Genomic DNA, 20725 nt, shown 5'->3' on the forward strand with positions numbered 1-20725 from the left:
CCCATTTCTTGGGTAAATTCTCCCAGTTAAATATGAAAATGAATACAAAGTGATCCTTTTTCCGTGTGTCATGTTATGTAAAGTTTCTCTATATTTAGCCTTTTATATTTCAATACATACACTTCTCAAGGAACCGCAAAATTGCTTACAAATACCTTGACTAGGCATGTTCTTCACTTGGGTGAAGAAATAATTGAGACTTAATACACCTAGCTATGTTCTTTAATGTTGATACTTGTAAATCTATTGTACGCGAATGTTTACTCTTCATTTTAGTTATTCACTTCAACATCATCGGTATGGTTAAAAGTTATAATGCTATACGACGTTGATTTCATATGCAGCTTTCATTTGATGCCAGAGGGAATAGTAGAGTTCGGTTTGGTGGAATTGGAGTTTAACAACTTAATGGTGGACGATTGATAGGTAAACATTTTAAATTCTACCACAGATTACCACAGATTACCATTAAGCAAATATTTCTGCTGTAATTTTATAATTGCACCACAGATTACCATTAAGCAAATACACATTATAGAGTCCAACTTTTTTTTCCTCCTTTCTCATGTCCCAGAAGCTGCAATTTTCCTTATCGAAGATGGCAGAAATCCCAACTCCTTGAACAATGAACAGTACATGCGGCACACAAATAAGATGTAGCATGGTATTTTTCTCCAGTTGGTGGGAGCTTTAACTTGATGCAGTGTGCAATCAAAGTAAAGGACCAATTGACATATCTCTTAAAGTTCACGAGTCCGACGGTCAAAGAGACGTTTGCTAGGTAAATATTGTGTACATACACATCGAGCATCCATCTTTGGTATGAAAATATGACCATCCACCAAATTTATTTACATACTTTTATATGTAAATATTATGCATACACATCAAGTTTTATTATCTTTTGTATGTAAATAAACAGAATTTTCGTAGTATTTTCAACCCTGCAGCATCGCACGGGCATCCATTGCTAGTTGATAACTAAAGGAGAAAAGTTATATATTGTTCTTTGGACAAGAAGCATAAAGGAAAACAAAACATAAAGTTGCTACCGAGATGGTTGCTTTACCTTATTCTTCTTAAATCATAGCCTAGCATTCACTTCTGCGTCTGAGATCCGTAGTTCGATTTCCCACTCTTCCAATATCGCTAGAGAAATTAAATAAAATTCATAACCTTGCATTTAGGAGCTGCTGATTGAGGAGAGGTTTGATGTATTCAGGATAGCCATCAGTTACAACTGAGTCATTGAGCGGATCTTTCCAAGCCTCATCATACAGTTTTGGATACACATTCCCATCGTAGCATCCAAGAATTGAGCCAAGAAAATGGTCAGTGTAATTAAATGCATCAACAAGGGCAATAACATTTGGACGAACCTCGGCATACAGAGCTCTAAGTTGATCATTGGCAAGTGAAGCTTGCTTGGGATTCAAGCTACCCGTGGAAATAAAATCCCCTGAATATTTGTGAATCAGATGCAAAGCATATAAGTAGCAGAGGGTCTCCAATTGTTGTTTTACTCCGTTTCCTTCAATTTTCTGCTGCAATTTCTCAATGAATTTGGAGACAACGATCAACTGGCAGTGAGCAATTGCAGCCTCTACTAAATCTGGTGAGAGTTCAGAAAACCCTTCTGATGGATCTGCAAACTTGGCAAGATTTTGAGCACAAGCAACACACATTCTAATGGCCCTTGCTTCGAATACCTTGAGTATTACATCGGCTTTCAACCAGTCCTCGGCTTTTTCAACACTACAGCAATATTTGATCAAATAATGATCCATCAGAGCCATATAAGCCATTGTTCCAGAAAGCTTATGAGTTTGATCCGAATGCGGAAGCTGAGAAATAGTCTTCATGAGGAACCTTGCAACCTGCAAAAGCAGAACAGTGTTGTCCCCTTCATACGTACACGCAGGTGCGAAAACAGCATATAACTCGGGAAGCCCGCTGCTATTTAGGTATCCATGGCCACCACATAGTTTCCGGCATTCTTCAATCCCATGAACAGCTGAAGATGTAGTCAAGGACTTCAAACCCGCCGTGCATGCATGAGCTTCAGCTAATGTTGAAAAGTCATTCGCTTCCAGTTTTTGTGTCAAATCGGTATATAGGCTTTTCAGCCACTCACCAATGAATCTGAAAGCATAGGCAGAAGCTAACAGAGAAAAAAGTCTACTTTGCTGAGTCTTGTACTCAATCACTGGGGTCTCAACCGCGATACCATTAATCTCACGATTTTGTGAACCAAATTGTCGACGAACACTGCTATATCGAGCAGCTATACACACTGCTCTTGATAAAGCAATTGAAGAATCAACTACAATAACTTTCCTCACATAAACCATAGTTCCATAAAGCAGCTGCCTAGGAACATTGGACAGCACATATTTTCCTTCTCTTGTGACATGTGCCACCCTCATCAGCATTTGATTTCTTGGTATTCGCACGTGATCAAATCTTAGAACACCATTGTCCACGGAATTGAAAGCTCCGCTTCCAAATTTTGTTCCTATATCACCAACTGTTACGCCCGGAAGAGGCAAGTGATCATCCAAACTCCGAATTTGGACAATGAAGCCATTCACGCCATGATCTTGGCCGTCATGAGTAATAACCCGGGCATAGACAACAGCGTGAGTTGCAATCTTCCCCAATCCACCAGACCACCATTTGCTCGAGCTGAGTGTAGGACTATGGATGATGAACTCGTCAGTCGTTGGATCAAATGTCGCGGTGGTCTCAATCCCTTGAACATTCGAGCCATGTCCGAGTTCAGTTTGTGCATAAGTACCAATTATGCGCATCGTGGTTGCCAACGGCAACCACTTGTTTTGCTGCTCTTCCGTGCCTGACCCTTTGATAGCGGGCACAAACATTCCCCAATGAATGTAAGCGAATGTCAGTTCATCCACATAAAACCATAGCCACGAAGCCTCTTCATCTGAAAGCCCAAGCTCAATGATCCTTTTCCAGGAATGAGCAGCTTTTTTCAGAGCCTTTGTGAACAACTCCTTCCTACTTAGCACAGCTCTATTCTCCCGTCGAAAGCTCGGATCACTAGCCACGAGGTGAGCCATTCGATCAGAGACTCGAAATTCGTGGGGAGAACCCGCCCAGACGATCTTCATTGCCTCAACATCAAACTTAGCCTTGCTCCTCTCATGCGCCAAATGATCTGAACAAATCATTTCATACAAACACAAAGTTGAACAGTATATGTGTTAGCATAGAAATCACAAACACCAAGACCAAAACATGAACTACAACTTAGAGAGAAATAAACAGTTTATGTATATGAGAAAACCAGCAAGAAGAGCATACCTGCACCAGTTGCAGAACTCGAGGCCATGGCAGCAAGCTTTCAGTGTGCCTTCTGTTCTCTCGCAGATTATCAAGAGCTCGACTTATAGGTTTAAGTCCAAATATGAGCGTGTGTTCTTTGAGAAGAGAGGCCACTATATATATACATATAATCTTTACCATAACAGATTAGGATTCCCTATTAAAATCCATATAGGAAACAAGTGCTCGTTTCCTTGTTCTGATCTTAGGGCGCGTTTACATAACCGTAATCAAAGTAGAGGAATTGGATTGAGAAACAGTCAGAATCAGATTCATGTTGAAGGTGTTTACTTAAATATTCTGGAATCAGAGTAAAAATGAAACGAAATTCATATAAGTTGTTTACCAGTTCACCTGAATCGGAATGAAAATTAATATGATTAGTAAAAATACCCTTAATCTAAATAATAGAAAAATTCATAACTTTTTAATACAATTTCACACACACATAAATACATACATACATACATACATATATATAGTTTTATTAAAATATTAACAATTCCCGTTGGAAAATATTGGAAAATATTGATGCATTTTTTTACACTGAAATAAGTCTCCCAACAGCTTTCTAGAACCCACGGTTCTCTACATCATTATTTTTTTTTCTATTTTTTTTTTTCAATTCCTTTTCACGTCGTTCTCTCCGTCCGTTCAACACTGTCTCGCTTGCCACCGTCAATACAATGGCGTCCCAAGTGGGAACTCGGGTCAGGCGCCTTATCGACAGCCTGAGGTGGTACCATGATTTTCGAAGCACAGCTATCATGTCAGCCTTTTGTTAGGATCATGAGAATTTGGTATCCATTTTCCGGGAATCTGAGAGAAATCTTGAGTGGTGAGACTTTCAGACGTGAATCTCTCAGTACGCTAATACTGATGGACCAATCATTTAACAGAAAAGCCGAACAGGTGGTGTGATAATGTCGGCTCATCCGGCAGTGGGTCGTCGTCGATTTTTGTCGGTAAAACAGCTAATAGAACATCCTCTCTCTCAGTCTCTCTAGCTATTTCTCATTCTCTCCATCTAAGCTTCAACTTTCTAGATTTGACGGGCGGCATATTGTTGAAGGGTAGCAGCAAGCCTTCCATAAACACGTCAGCATACCCAGTTTTATGCAGGTTCGAAAGATTTGAGGGGCGAAATCTGGACTTTTAGTGGTGATTTCAGATGAGCGGAGGGGCGATCCTTCTGTAGCTTCGCCAGTGGGTGATAGGTCTTGGCAGTCTGGGAGGTGGTGCGATGGTCTACATTGGTTAAGGGTGGGGATGGGTGTGTGCTTTGGGTGGTTGAATCGTGGGAGGCAGATAGGAGAGGCAGGGCAATTTCGGTAAAGAAGTTTGATTATGGATGTTAGCTTTCTTCCGAAATTCAATTGTCACCTTCAAGTCAGTATTTGGATTCCGAGGATATCAGGAATCCAATTACTGATTTTGGGTAGAGCCCACTAATTTTTTCATTCCCAAAATTTGGTAAACACCGGAATCACTTTGAGAAGAATTCAATTCCATTTCTTCTACCTTCATTCCGGTTTTGTAAACATGCCATTAATGCTATACAAAATCCCTCTTTAGTCAACACTCCATTAATACTATACAAAATCCCTCTTTGAGAAGGATTAGCATTCCTTTTATCAACAAGATTTTCTATCAAATTGAACACCTATAGCCGGTCCTAAAACTTCTCTATCTCATACTCATATTCTTACAATATAATAATTTAAAATTCAATTGACTATGCCTTAAGACCATCTCCAAAGGAGATGTCAAATTATAAGAATCAAATTACAATCACAAGTAGAAAAAACTATTTGTGCGACAGAATTTTAAGCGACGAAGCAAAATTCGTCGTTAAAGGTAGTATAGCGCAACGAAAAAGAGACATCGTCGTGCAAAATTGTCGAACATTGCGTAACGACAATTTTCATCGCAAACAGATCTTTGCAAGATGAAAAAACAACGTCGTCGCGCAAACCAAGGGAAAGAACGCAAGTCTTTTTTTGGCGGCAAAAACAATGCACACGAAACATTTCCAGCTGAAGTTTTTTACTTTAGACGATCAGTTATCTGAGTCAGAGGATTCAAAAACTTAGTTTCCCATTTGAGAATTAGTTGGATTTCGCGCATGGATGCGAAAGCATGACTGCGGTCTAATTAATTCTTGAATTGTCCCATTTTTTGGACAATTTAGGAATGCATAGTTATGCGTCGTAGTTTGTGGTTCACAGATTAGATTTCGATAAGGAGAAATTTGGTAGTATATCTATGCATAGTGTTGCGTATGTATTTAATATATACGTGCTGCAATTGAAGAATTGTAGTGATATGGTACCAAATTTCTTCGGCGTCGAAATCTAATCTGATAGAGCCGTAAAATACGACACGTAGCTATACATTCCTGAATGGGATAGGACCCTTACTGGAGGCATAAGGTGGCATGTTATAATTGAAGTGTTTGTAACCATTGTGATTTTGTTTTGTTTGCATGCAATATGGACAGATAGTGGATACACAATTCTAACAGAATTGCAGACGAATATCTGGATGGAATAAATTAGTTTATTGATTTCACGATGGCACACAACCAGGGTTCACCTATAATTCGATGTCCCTGTAGGAACTGTAATAATTCAATGGTTGAAAATTATGAAAATGTTCGATACCATTTAGTAAGACATGGTATGATGGAGACATATACCACTTGGAATCATCATGGGGAATGATTGGTACATGCTTTATCTTGACATGTGAACCCATTAAATTGAGGCAGTTGAATCTTATGTTGATCCAAACAAACAAATTATGGATATCCTAGAAGATGCTTTTCCAAACGCCTCAACCAATTTTGACCAGGAAGGGGGAGATGAAGTCCCTTGAAGCATGGATAGTGGAGCATTTAAAAATTATGAAAAACTATTAAAAAGTTTCAAACAAGAATTATATCCCGGTTGCGAGGATTTTTCGGTACTAACGGCTATTGTGGAGTTGATGCATGGAAAAATAAAATTTCGTATGTCCAACCAGTTCTTTGATTATTTTTGGGCTTTTTCAAGAGGATGCTTCCAAAGGATAATTGTTTGCCTAAAGATCACAAAAATGCAAAGAAGGTGTTGAATGGTCTGGGATTAGGTTATGAAAAAATTCAAGCGTGCAAAAATAATTGTGTATTGTTCTATAAGGAAAATGAAGTATTAGATAATATGCAAAGAGTCGAGGTTTAAAATGATAGCTCAAAATAAAACGACAAGGATTTCACAAAAAATTATGCGTTACTTTCCAATAACTAAGAATTCCACCAAGAATGCTTAAGAATAGATATATAGTAAAAACTATTAAGCAAACAGACCCTTAATACAAACAGAAATCCGTTGCTGGTGTGGAAGCCAGACTTATCCTATAGAGCTTAAGTTGGAGAATACAAAAATATGTATGCTTTTAACTGATGGAAACACGCATGCAGAATGTTTTCGATTAGGTTGATAATTAGATTATGCTAATCATGAATTGATTAAGGTTAAGTGGGATAGATATGAATGGCCATGATTGCCCTCGCCATGATTGCACTCAATTGAGTGGGGTTGAAGGATGATGTGAGCTTCTTTGGCTAACAGAAGACTGAAATGGACTAACGATCATAGAGATGGAATAGCTTAGGGCATCTATATCTCTGCAGTTGAGGACATATGACTGAGATGTGTGGGGTTACATGGAGAAAGAGAGATGGGGACTTGATGATCAAATCACACAGAAAACTGCCTCCTCATCCCTTTTCTTTTCAGTTCACTAAAACCCTATTTCCCTCTCTCTTCATCTTCTAGACTGCTCTTAGGGTGTCTTGATTTATGTTCTTAGTATTATTATTGACTCATTGAATCTCTCTCTTTCTAGCTGGCATGACACACACACATAGTAGTATGACCATAGTGAAGTGAGATGCTCCTTGTTCTCTACTTTCACAAAGCAAAATATAAATAACATATTGCACATTCAGTACGTACTAGAGGAAAAAGATTTGGGAGGTCAGTCTAACGATCAGTTGGATTTTCATACATGTTCACAAAGAAACGGGCTCTATTATGCACTCATCCTTTGTGAGCGTATTCTGACTACTATATATTTTCTCGTAACATATATAGGCATTAGGGCTGAGAAAAAGTACCAGCAAACTGAAGGATCAAATCGAATTTCTAGTTCTGTTCATTTTCTTTTTTATACAATTTGATCAATTTGGAGCTGAATGGAACCAAGTTAACCGGTGAAGTTATGGTATCCTTACATGCATCATGTGTAAGTGCAAAATTTTTGCAAATATAAGTTTAACAAACTAACAAAGAAAAACATGAAACATGACGTGTAAGCGGAAACAGAAAAAGAAAACATGGTACATATGTTTTACAATGGTTACAAATGTTCATAGGTGCGTGCAGATGCTTATCTAATGTCTAGTTAGGCTGCTAACTTCGTACTGTGGGAACATGGACCAACCAAGGCAGCTAAAATATGATACCACATCCTCTCAAATCCCAACAATCCCCCATTCAAGATTGTCCAAAGCTATGGCCCCGTTCATTTGGATAATGCTGGGGTTGGCACCAATCAATTCTCATTTTCTGACCGACCCTTTGTATGGAAATCTGGTGGACATGCCACTATCAAAGTCTTTTATCAAGGGTTCCTTGTCACTTTATCTTTCTGTCTCTCTCTCTCTTTGGACCTTTCCTTTTTTCTTTATTTGCATCAGTTAGTGAAGGAAAGAGAGAGAGAACGTACCTTGTACTAGCAGCCAATGGCTTGCACTGACTTGTCCTTTTTTGTTTGGGTATTAAATCAAAACCACAACACTTGATCAATCTTTACAATTCCATACAAATTGCCACCTTGGAAATGCATGAAGAAAGAATATATGATGATGACTATGTTGATAACCAAGGATCCGGGTAAAATTGATGTTTATTTGTGGCCCTTTTTGGTATCATCAAGCTTCAACAAAAATATTTGGACAAAAATGTCCCCATGACAAAAAATTTCAAAGGCATCCCAAAATAATGCATCAAATAATGTAGGGGTATTTCCGTCATTTTAACCATACTTTTTTAAGCCCTTTTTGGTGTCACCAAGCTTCAACAAAAGTATCCCTAAGACAAAAAATTTCAAAGGCATCCCAAAATAATGCATCAAATAATGTAGGGGTATTTTTGTCATTTTAACAGTATTTTTTTAATAATTATATTTTTGTACTTTTTTTTTAATTAGTACCTCACAATAAAATAGCAATAATGTGATTTAATCAGCTATTAATTCCATATTATTTTCTCTTTTTTTAAACACGTTCAAAACATAAGAGGAGTGTAATGCCGGTTATAGAAAAGGCATTTCGCACGCGGATAATAATGTGTTTAAATTAGTTGTCAAATGATTTTTTTTTTAACAAATGATATTATCTACACTAAGGGGAAGAGGGGTGGGCTTAGCCTCACAATGGACTAGCAATAATGTGATTCAATCAGTTGTTTATGAAATATTATTTTCGCTATTCTTAATGTAAATTCTATAGAGACCGATTTTATAATGTAGATTCATCTACTTTAATTGGTTTATGAGGGGTTTCTTTTAGCATGATCTAAGATTATTCATTTACTTCAAATATTTAACTTTCCTTTTGTCAATTTACGTATATAAATACATTTAAAACGTGTAAATCACGTGTAGCACATTGTGTTTTAAAAAATATTTTCTGCACGCACATGAGCATGTGCATGAAGGCTAGTATATATACCCACATGCATGAAGGCTAGTGCGTGTGTGTGTGTGCGCGCTCCTTGCGTATGCTCATTGCTAGGCAATATGTCACATCCCGGCCTGGGGTGGACCACTTCTCAGGCCCGCTCCACCACCGTAGCACAATATTGTCCGCTTTTGGCTTACCATTCCCTCACGGTTTTGTTTTTGGGAACTCACGAGCAACTTCCCAGTGGGTCACCCATCATGGGATTGCTCTAGCCCCTTTCTCGCTTAACTTCGGAGTTCCTACGGAACCCGAAGCCAGTGAGTTCCCAAAAGGCCTCGTGCTAGGTAGGGATGGGAATATACATTTAAGGATCACTCTCATAGGCGATGTGGGATGTCACAATCCACCCCCCTTAGGGGCCCGACGTCCTCGTCGGCACACCACACGACCAGGGTTAGGCTCTGATACCAAAACCGACACACCCCAACCGAGATCAGGGCGTGCTGGCCATCACGCGGAGGTGACGTAACCATGTGCACAATGTGGAAGCTAATAAAACAATAATAGAAGAAGTACAAATAAATAAAACTAGTATACATAAGGTAATAGTAATAAGTGCTAGCGTAAGTGAGACACAAGTTCAGAGCATAACGCCTAAAGCAGTCCAAACTAAAATGACGCGACAACAGTACACCCGAAGGTGGCCCTACACTGGTGATCGTCTGTCAGAAATGCCGGCAAAGCTCTCTGGGAAACCACCAAACCTGCTAGATAGCTAGAACCTGGAGGGGCGCAAAACAAAAGCATGAGTGGGCAAAAACAAAGCTTTTCGAAAACCATTTAACAAATAAGTTCTAACTCATCGCCGTAAAACCTGTATACTTCCCAAAAATAAACATATGTACATATAAATATATATATATATATATATATATATATATATATATATATATATATATATATACCAATCATGCATCAGGATATGCCATGCCAAATCTCACAATGAAATGCAAGTGCTCAGGTAAAAATCATCTCAATATCATATAGTCTGGCAGCCGGAGTCACCTAACGTGACCTGTACGGCTAAATCTAGAGCTCAAATCTCAATAACTAACTAAACCTGCCCACGAGTCGGAACCACCTAAAGTGGTCTGTACGACAGGCCTGGATGTAATACATATAAACGCTCTAGTGCTACGATCACGTGAAGGCTGTGCGAATAATGGCGGGTCACCTACGAGTCGGAACCACCTAATGTGGTCTGTACGACAGGACTGTGCACCTAACTTGGATCCAAGCTGAGCGTGTGGTGCGGGAGGTGAACATCACGTGAAGGACTGTGCCCTACTCTGGGAGGGAGCACTAACACCGGGATGCAGGTTATGAGCTCTCTAACCATCTCGAGTCGCTACCGAAAGTAAACATGAATAACACTTACCTGGCACTTAACTGTGCGTCCGCAGCACCCAACATGCATATGTGTATATATATACAACTAATAATGTAACTAACAATGCATAAATAACGATAATCTAATGCATGGCATGTGGCAAATGACAATTCAATCAATTACTGGGAAAAATATAAGTATATAGGTATTTACGGAAAACCAAAAGCCCACTCACTGGTAAGTGGAAGGGTCGTAACCCCTCTGCCTCGAGTGACCACGCTCGTCCTCGGGGTACGTCTCACCTATATGCGAAACAACTATAAAAACGTTAATTTTAAAGCACATAACCAAACTTTAGAAATAACTTCTCATACAATGCTCAAATGGGGTGTATGAATACACCAACATGATCTACTCAACCTCAGGAACATCCCCATAATTTTAAAATAATTTTTCACCGCTGCACGCACCCCCATGCGCCGACCACGCGCAGGCACGTGCCTGGCACGTTGACGGCATCAACTGACGCCGTGAGGGAATATTCCGTTATCCCTAACGGTTTCTGTCAACGACGTCAAGAATATTCCATCAGACTTGACGGAATATTCCGTCGTCTTCTCCAGCGAGCCTCCGGTGCCGGAAAATCAGGAAATTTTTAAACGTTGATATCTTCTTCGTTTTTCATCCAAATTTCACAAAATTGGAACCAAAATGAAGCTTAGAACTAGAGGAACACAATCATACCACTTTCAAGGGCTAAAATCCACAAAATCTCACCTGAAAAATCAACCCAACTCCGGCCAACTTCGAAACTAGTGATCCCGACGTCCAAAATCATCAAACGAACCACCCCGAGCCTCCTAGGGACCTCACCAAGCTACCTACAAGCTTGAAATTCCCTAAAACGTGAGAAATCACGTGTGCATGAACAGTACCTCAAATCGGACATCGTATAATCGACGTGAAAACGAAGGTGTTCTTACCTGAAATGGGCATGGTTGGACTCCTACAAGCCTCACGAGTCTGAAAATGTGCTTGGATTCCACGATCTGTGAAGGTTCGATGGGTGTGTGGGTGTGTCCTTACGTTTCAAAGGAAATGGGAAGGGAATAGGGCTCGAGACAGATGCAGGGAAAGGGAGAAAACAGTGAGGGAAGTGTATGGTCCACCATTAGCCAACAACCAACCAAAAATAACCACAAAACGTAAAGAAAACGAACTAAGGGCAATCTTGTCTTTTCACACGTACGTTGTAATATTTTGGGACGGGCTGTCACACAATATGTCGATTAAAAAGACATAATAATTAGTCATTTTATTTCACAGCAAATTAATCAAAATATTTTGATTCTTTTTGTATGGAAATACGGTGGATATGCCACTATCAAAGTCACTTATCAAGGGTCCCTCGCCACTTTGTCTTACTGTCTCTCTCTCTGGACCTTTCCTTTTTTCTTTATTTGCATCAGTTAGTGAAGGAAATAGAGAGAACGTACTTTGTACTATCAGCCAATGGCTTACACTAACTTGTCCTTCTCCGTTTGGGTATTAAATCAAAACCACAACACTTGGTCAATCTTTACAATTCCATACAATTTGCCACATTGGAAATGCATGAAGAAAGAATACATGATGAAGACTATGTTGATAACCGAGGATCCAGGTAAGTCTATTAATGTTTATTTGTGGCCTTTTATGGTGTCACCAAACTTCAGCAAAAATATTTGGACAAAAATGTCCCCAAGACAAAAAAATTTAAAAGCATCCCAAAATAATGCATCAAATAATGTAGGGTTATTTTCGGTTTTTTCAACAGTACTTTCTTAATAATTATTTTTTTGTACTTTTTTTTAATTAGTATCTCACAATAGCATAGCAATAATGCAATTCAATCAGCTGTTCATTCCATATTATTTTCTCTATTTTTAAACACGTTCAAAACATCTAAAGATGAGTGTAATGCCGGTTAAAAAAAAAAAAGGTATTTCGCATGCGGATAAAAATGTGATTAAATTAGTTGTCAAATGATTTTTTTTTTTTAACAAACGTTATTATCTACACTAAGGGGAAGGGGTTGAGCTTAGCCTCACAATGGGCTAGCAATAATGTGATTCAATCAGTTGTTTATTAAATATTATTTTCTCTATTCTTATTGTAAATTCGATAGAGGCCGATTTTATTATGTGGATTCAGCTGCTTTAATTGGTTTATGAGGATTTTCTTTTAGCATGATCTAAGATTATTCATTTACTTCAAATATTTGCCTTTCCTTTTGCCAATTTACGCATATAAATACATTTAAAACATGTAAATCACACCTATTGATGGTCGGGGTGAAATTTCATCTTCTGAATCTTGATTAATTGAGTCTCCCGCTCCTGGTATTATTTCGAGATGTTCTGTATACGAGCCTCTTCAAACAGGACTTATTGCTATTAGCACGTTGTGATCAAAAAATATTTTCTGCATGCGCGTGAGCGTGTGCATGAAGGCTAGTATATATACGCGCATGCATGAAGGCTAGTGTGTGTGTGCGCATGCGCACGCTCATTGCTAGGCAATATGTCGATTAAAAACATAATAATTAGTCATTTTACGCGTGTGCATGAAGGCTAGTATATATTTGCGCATGCATGAAGGCTAGTGTGTGTGTGTGTGAGCTCATTGCTAGGCAATATGTCAATTAAAAAACATAATAATTAGTCATTTTATTTCACCGCAAATTAATCAAAATAATTTGATTGTTTTTGTATGGAAATTCGGTGGATATGCCCCTATCAAAGTCTCTTATGAAGGGTCTGTCGCCACTTTGTCTTTCTATCTCTCTCTGGACCTTTCCTTTTTTCTTTATTTGCATCAGTTAGTGAAGGAAAGAGAGAGAAAGTACATTGTACTAGCAGCCAATGGCTTGCACTGACTTGTCTTTCTCCGTTTGGCTATTAAATCAAAATCACAACACTTGGTCAATCTTTACAATTCCGTAAAATTTGCCACCTTCGAAATGCATGAAAAAAGAATATATGATGAAGACTATGTTGATAACCGGGGATTTGGGTAAGTCTATTGATGTTTATTTGTGGCCATTTTTGGTGTCACCATGTTTCAACAAAAATATTTGGACAAAAATGTCCCCAAGACAAAACATTTCAAAGGCATCCCAAAATAATGCATCAAATAATGTAGGGGTATTTTCGTTATTTTAACAGTACATTTTTAATTATTATTTTTGTAATTTTTTTTAATTAGTACTTCAAAATAGGATAGCAATAATATGTTTCAATCAATTGTTCATTCCATATTATTTTCCCTATTTTTAAACACGTTAAAAACATCTTAAGAGGAGTCTAATGCCGGTTATAAAAAAAGGTATTTCGTACGCGGATAATAATGTGATTAAATTAGTTGTCAAATGATTTTATTTTAACAAACAATATTATCAACACTAAGGGGAAGGGGGTTGGCTTAACCTCACAATGGGGTAACAATAATGTGAGTCAATTAGTTCTTTATTAAATACTATTTTCTTTATTCTTAATGTAAATTCTATAGAGACCGATTTTATTATGTAGATTCAGCTGCTTTAATTGGTTTATGAGGGGTTTCTTTTTGCATGATCTAAAATTATTCATTTACTTCAAATATTTGACTTTCCTTTTGTCAATTGGAGCATATAAATACATTCAAAATATGTAAATCACGCGTAGCACGCTATGATTCAAAAACATATTTTCTGCACGTGCGTGAGCATGTGCATGAAGGCTAGTATGCATATATATGTTCATTGCTAGGCAATATGTCAATTAAAAAAACGTAATAATTAGTCATTTTATTTCACCGCAAATTAATCAAAATATTCGATTGTTTTTGTATGGAAATCCGGTGGATATGCCACTATCAAAGTCTCTTATCAAGGGTCCCTCGCCACTTTGTCTTTCTGTCTCTCTCTCTAGACCTTTCATTTTTTCTTTATGTGCATCTGTCAGTGAAGGAAAGAGAGAGAACGTACTTTGTACTATCAGCCAATGGCTTACAGTGACTTGTCCTTCTCCGTTTAGGTATTAAATCAAAACCATAACACTTAGTCAATACTTACAATTCTGTACAATTTGCCACCTTGGAAATGCATGAAGAAAGAATATATGACGATGAATATTTTGATGATCGAGGATCCAGGTAAGTCTATTGATTTTTTTTTTTTGGGCCTTTTTGGTGTCACCAAGCTTCAATAGAAATATTTGGACAAAAATGTCCCCACGATAAAAAATTTCAAAGGCATCCCAAAATAATGCTTCAAATATTGTAGGGGTATTTTCATTATTTTAACAGTACTTTTTTAATAATTATTTTTTTGTACTTTTTTTAATTAGCACCTCACAATAGGATAACAATAATGTGATTCAATCAGTTGTTCATTACATATTATTTTCTCTATTTTTAAAGACATTCAAAACATCTTAAAAGGAGTGTAATGCCGATTACAAAAAAGGTATTTCGCACGCGGATAATAATGTGATTCAATCAGTTTTTTATTAAATATTAGTTTCTCTATTCTTAATGTAAATTCTATAGAGGCCAATTTTATTATGTGGATTCAGGTGCTTTAATTGGTTTATGAGGGGTTTCTTTTAGCATGATCTAAGATTATTTATTTACTTCAAATATTTGACTTTCCTTTTGTCAATTTACTTATATAAATACATTTAAAACGTGTAAATCACGCGTAGCACGCTATGATTTAAAAAATATTTATGCACGCACGTGAGCGTGTGCATGAAGGCTATTATGTGTGTGTGTGTCTATGCTCATTGCTAGGCAATATGTCGATTAAAAAACATAATAATTAGTCATTTATTTCACCACAAATTAATCAAAATATTTTGATTGTTTTTGTATGGAAAGTCGGTGGATATACCACTATCAAAGTCTCTTATCAAGGGTCCCTCGCCACTTTGTCTTTCCATCTCTCTCTCTGTGGACCTTTTCTTTTTTCTTGATTTGCATCAATCAGTGAAGGAAACAGAGAAAACGTACTTTGTACTATCAGCTAATGGCTTGCACTGACTTGTCCTTCTCCTTTTGGGTATTAAATCAAAACCACAACACTTGATCAATCTTTACAATTCCGTACAATTTGCCGCATTGGAAATGTATGAAGAAAGAATATATTATGAAGACTATGTTGATAACTGAGGATCCAGGAAAGTCTATTGATGTTTATTTGTGGCCTTTTATGGTGTCACCAAACTTTAGCAAAAATATTTGGACAAAAATGTCCCCAAGACAAAAAAATTCAAAGGCATCCTAAAATAATGCATCAAATAATGCAGGGGTATTTTCGTTTTTTTAACAGTACTTTTTTAATAATTATTTTTTTGTACTTTTTTTTAATTAGTACCTCGCAATAGCATAGCAATAATGTAATTCAATCAACTGTTCATTCCAAATTATTTTTTCTATTTTTAAACACATTCAAAACATCTAAAGATGAGTGTAATGCCGGTTAAAAAAAAAAAGTACTCCACATGCGGATAATAATGTGATTAAATTAGTTGTCAAATGATTTTTTTTAACAAACGATATTATCTACACTAAGGAGAAGGGGGTTGGGCTTAGCCTCACAATAGGCTAATAATAATGTGATTCAATCAGTTGTTTATTAAATATTATTTTCTCTATTCTGAATGTAAATTCTATAGAGTCCGATTTTATTATGTGGATTCAGATGTTTTAATTGGTTTATGAGGGGTTTCTTTTTGCATGATCTAAGATTTTTATTTACTTCAAATATTTGACTTTCCTTTTGTCAATTTACGCATATAAATACATTTAAAACGTGTAAATCACGCGTAACACGTTATGATTCAAAAAATATTTTATGCACGCACGTGAGCGTGTGCATGAAGGCTATTATGTGTGTGTGTGTGCGCGCGCGCTCATTGCTAGGCAATATGTTGATAAAAAAACATGATAATTAATCAAAATAATCAAAATATTTTGATTGTTTTTGTATAGAAAGCCGGTGGATATACCACTATCAAAGTTTCTTATCAAGGGTCCCTCACCACTTTGTCTTTCTGTATCTCTTTCTCTGGACCTTTTCTTTTTTCTTGATTTGCATCAATTAGTGAAAGAAAGAGAGAGAACGTACTTTGTACTATCAGCCAATGGCTTGCACTAACTTGTCCTTCTCCTTTTAGGTATTAAATTATAACCACAACACTTGGTCAATCTTTACAATTTCGTACAATTTGCCACCTTGGAAATGCATGAAGAAAGAATATATGATGATGACTATGTTGATAACCGAGGGTTCGGGTAAGTCTATTGATGTTTATTTGTGGCCGTTGGTCGATGAGCGGAAAGATTTGTGGGAAAACGGTGTTCTGATATAAAATAAATCAATTGGGCAGATGTTCACCTTGCGAGCAGTAGTGATGTGGACTATAAATGATTTTTCAACGTATGTTATGATGTTCAAGTGGAGTCTTAAGGGTTATTTTGCATGCCCAGTTTGCAAGGAGGACACAACATCTTCTTGGCACGCCGTTAAAGTTTGTTACCTAGGGCAACGTAGATGGTTGTTGTGAGACCACGAGTGGCATCAGAATGAGACAACACTCTTCCACGGAACAGAGATTCAACCAAGACACAGAGAATGGCCCGGAGAAAATATTTTATTGCCCTTGAATCGTTTGGATTTTGGTCCTTTTGGAAAATTGATAAATAAGACCACACTAAACACCCATCTAAACTAAACACACAAAAGTATGTTGTTTTAGTTGTCGTACTGGTCAAAATTGAAACTGCGTCATAATCTCAATGTTATGCATGTTGAGAATAACATGGGATACATTGGTTGGAACTATATTAGACATCGAGAGAAAAACAAAAGAAACAATCAAAGCTTGCATCGATTTGGAGCGAATGGGAATAAGGCCATGTTTACGGATGACGAGGAAGGGTGAGATAGCTAGAAAGGACCTAGCATCTTTTTTTCAGTAAAACCGGAGAAAAGGAAAAAGTTTTTAAAGTTTCTATCCTCCGTAAAATTTTCAGATAGGTTTGCTTCAAATATTGGGCAATGCATAAACGTAGATAAGGGCAAATTTTCTGGGCTTACGAGCCACGATTGCCATGTCATATTGCAACACTTGCTCCCAGTTGGTATTCGACACCTCTTGCCAGAAAATGTGGTGAAGCCGATTCTATTGTTGGCGAGTTTTTTTTCCCAATTATCTACTAGGACATTGCGAAAATCTGATATACAACAATTACGCACAAACATTTTCGAAGTCCTTTGCAAGTTTAAACAAATTTTTCTTCCTTCTTTCTTCATAAGCATGTACACGTGATGATTCACTTGTCATATGAGGCTATCGATGGATGTATCTAATTGAAAGGTATAAAGTCCTTAGTCATTTATTATTTCGTGAACAATTGATGATTTAACTTATTTGAATCGTAAAAATTTTTATTTTGCAGATTACTGGGTGAGTTAAAGAATAGTGTAAGGAATAAGGCGAAGCCCGAATGATCAATTGTGGAGCTAGGCTTGGGTGGCGTTTGAAACGAATAGGTTTTGCACTATGTACTTACAAGACATTGAGACAGCTTTCAATCGACCACAACATAATAATAACGGTGGTGTGAGAAGGCAAAAACTATCTGTGTTTGCCCAAATCATACAACCATTTGGCGAACCAATACGAGATGATTCGTTCACAAAAAGGGACATGCAAGTAGCTCATTGGTTCATACTTAACAATTGTGACGAGATAATTGAGTACCTGGATGAGTATGAAGAGTTGATGAAGCTGAAATATCCTTCACATTTATATGCCGTGAAGCACAGTGACTTGTTTCCTCATTGGTTTCACGAGCAAGTAAGTTGTTTGGGTTTTTTTGGATGGTTGTTTTCCTAAATTGCATGTTAGTTGTCTTAATTTTTGGTAAAACCAACATGTCAAATTTTTGGATTAAATTAGGTGAAAATAATGAAGGAAACCAATTCCCCTACGTATACTGAGGAATTATACAATTTGGCTATCGGACCTCTAAGCATCGAACTGTACTCATGGTGTCATGTGAATGGCATAAAATTCTTGAGAGCTGAGCGTGATGACAAGCTTTGTACTAAAAAAATGGGGTACATGTCACAAGAGCAGGAGATATTGCAAACATTGATTTCTATGGCAAACTAACAAGTGTGGTCCAATTGTTTTACAAAGACCGTTGCCAAGTCATCATTTTTAAGTGTTATTGGTTCGATACAGACCCTAGTAGGAATGAGAGTATTAAACGGGATGATGGTTTACTGTCAGTGAACACTAATCGATGTTGGTACAGTGAAGATCCATACATTTTGGCAACTATGGCCAAGCAAATTTTCTACATCGATAGCCCAAAGGCCAGGAGGGGATGGAAAGTTGTTCAGAGGATTGATCACAAAAGGGTGTATGATATTATGAATCGAGATCCTGACGACAACGACGATGACGACAACTTTGCTGACCAACTCCTCGAAACTTCGACACAAATTGGTGCAGAAACACTTCGAGATACTAATATTGTCCAAGAACCATTTCAGGTAGCTGGAAGTCCTCAAATCAAAATTCCTATAGACTCAATTACAATTGATTTCAAAAGTCTCCCAATATACAATCCACCTAAGGGCACAGATGATGTTTTTGATGTACCAATGGATCAGGATGAATGATAGACTAAAAGTGATCAAAGTGAAGATAGTGATATTTATTGTACCGAGGATAAGGATTAAGGACTTTTGACTTATATGAAATGTAATTCAATGTATTTAAGTTTTTGTATATAAACAAATTTTTATTTTTATTAAATTTGTAATTGGATAAAGAATTTAAAACTAAAACAAAATAAAGTTAATTTTACGCAACAAACAAAAGAAAGTCGTCGCGCATAACGTAAACGCACGACGAAAATAAGAACATTCATAGGGCAAGCTAGAAAAATTTTAATATGAAATTTAAATGTGAACAAGTGCAATAAATTGAGTTTCCAGGGTTACGCGGCATATGGTACGCATTTGTCTCATAATAGACGTTTGTGCAACGAAATCAGTTATTTTTGTCGCACAAGGCCTTCAAAATTTCCCAAAGTCAAATATGGGTGCCTTTTTTTAAATGTTCATTAAATATTGAGCGACGAATGAGGATAATTCATCGTGCAATGCAGTATTGCACAACGAAGGTGCTAAATTCATCACTAAAGGTCCTTCAAAATTTCCCAAATTAAAATGTAGGCGCCTTTTTCAAAAAATATTCATTAAATATTGCGCGATGAAATGTGCTAGATTCGTCACGCTTTGTCCTTATGCAGGACGAGTTAGTTTCTTTTCATTGCGCATCGTTCTCAAAATTAACCAAAAATTGGACGGGTTTTCTTTTAGTTTCATTAAAAGTGCGTGACGAATATGGTCGTCGCGCAAAGTCCTTTGCATTATTAATTCCAAAGAGCTTTGCTTTCTCTCATGTTTCAAAACTTCTCTCACTCGAACTCTTTATCTCTACAACTTTCTCTCTCACTACAACTCTCTCTCTCCCTGCAACTCTCTCGCTTCTTGCAACTTTCTCTCTAGCGAATTCTCTCTCTCAACTCTTAGGTAAATTTCTGTTTTTTTCCTTTATTTGTTAATTATTTTAGTTGTATGATATTTTTGGATTGATTACGTATTAGGGTATTAGACATTAGGGGTTAGGGATTTAGGAATTTTGTCAATTTGGGGATTTAGGGATTTTTGAATTAGGGAATTTAGGAATTTGGCGATTTGGGGATTAGGGCTCGGGGTGGGCGTGAAGATGGGTGGTGGGGAGTGGGGGTTGGGTTGGGGTGGAGGTGTCGTGAGGTGAGGGTTGGGTAAGGGTGGAGTTGGTGCAGGGTGGAGGTTGGGTAGGGGTGGAGGTGGTGTAGGGTGGGGGTTGGGTAAGGTTTAATTAGTTTGTTTATTTTCTTAATCTTTTGCAAATTTCATTTAAATTGGATTTATTCAATTTGCTAATATGTTGACATATTAAATTAGTAAAATTGATTAAGTTGTTAACTTGATAATTTTTTGTTGAGTTTTGTAAGTTTAGGGTTTATTTTCTAATGTTAGGATTAACATATTAGTGTTAGGGATTATTTTATATTGTTACAATTGTATAACATTAGGGTTTAGGGTTTTTTTTATTAAGTATTACTTAGTACGATTAATTTGTTAAATTAGTTTACGATGTTCATTTGTTAAC

At 37.1% G+C, this 20725-nt stretch overlaps 1 protein-coding gene and 1 long non-coding RNA gene across 2 annotated transcripts; one reads left to right on the top strand and one right to left on the bottom strand.

Annotated features, from left to right (window-relative positions):
* Window positions 1-816: 816 nt before the first annotated feature.
* LOC103967278 (peroxisomal acyl-coenzyme A oxidase 1) lies at window positions 817-3716 on the bottom strand. The gene is made up of 2 exons (XM_009380555.3): window positions 3328-3716; window positions 817-3181 (listed from the first exon to the last, which is right to left on the bottom strand). The coding sequence occupies exons 1-2, from the start codon at window positions 3353-3355 to the stop codon at window positions 1170-1172; spliced, it is 2040 nt and encodes a 679-aa protein (XP_009378830.1). The 5' UTR covers window positions 3356-3716; the 3' UTR covers window positions 817-1169.
* A 10843-nt stretch (window positions 3717-14559) lies between these two features.
* On the top strand, window positions 14560-17211 carry LOC125471234. Its single transcript, XR_007253537.1, has 3 exons — window positions 14560-14639; window positions 16664-16781; window positions 16877-17211. It is a non-coding gene; the product is annotated as an uncharacterized LOC125471234 (long non-coding RNA).
* Window positions 17212-20725: the final 3514 nt, after the last annotated feature.

The sequence above is a fragment of a genome, unplaced genomic scaffold, assembly GCF_019419815.1.
Source record: "Pyrus x bretschneideri cultivar Hongxiangsu unplaced genomic scaffold, Pyrus_bretschneideri_v1 Contig6, whole genome shotgun sequence".
NCBI classification, from domain to species: Eukaryota; Viridiplantae; Streptophyta; class Magnoliopsida; order Rosales; family Rosaceae; genus Pyrus; species Pyrus x bretschneideri.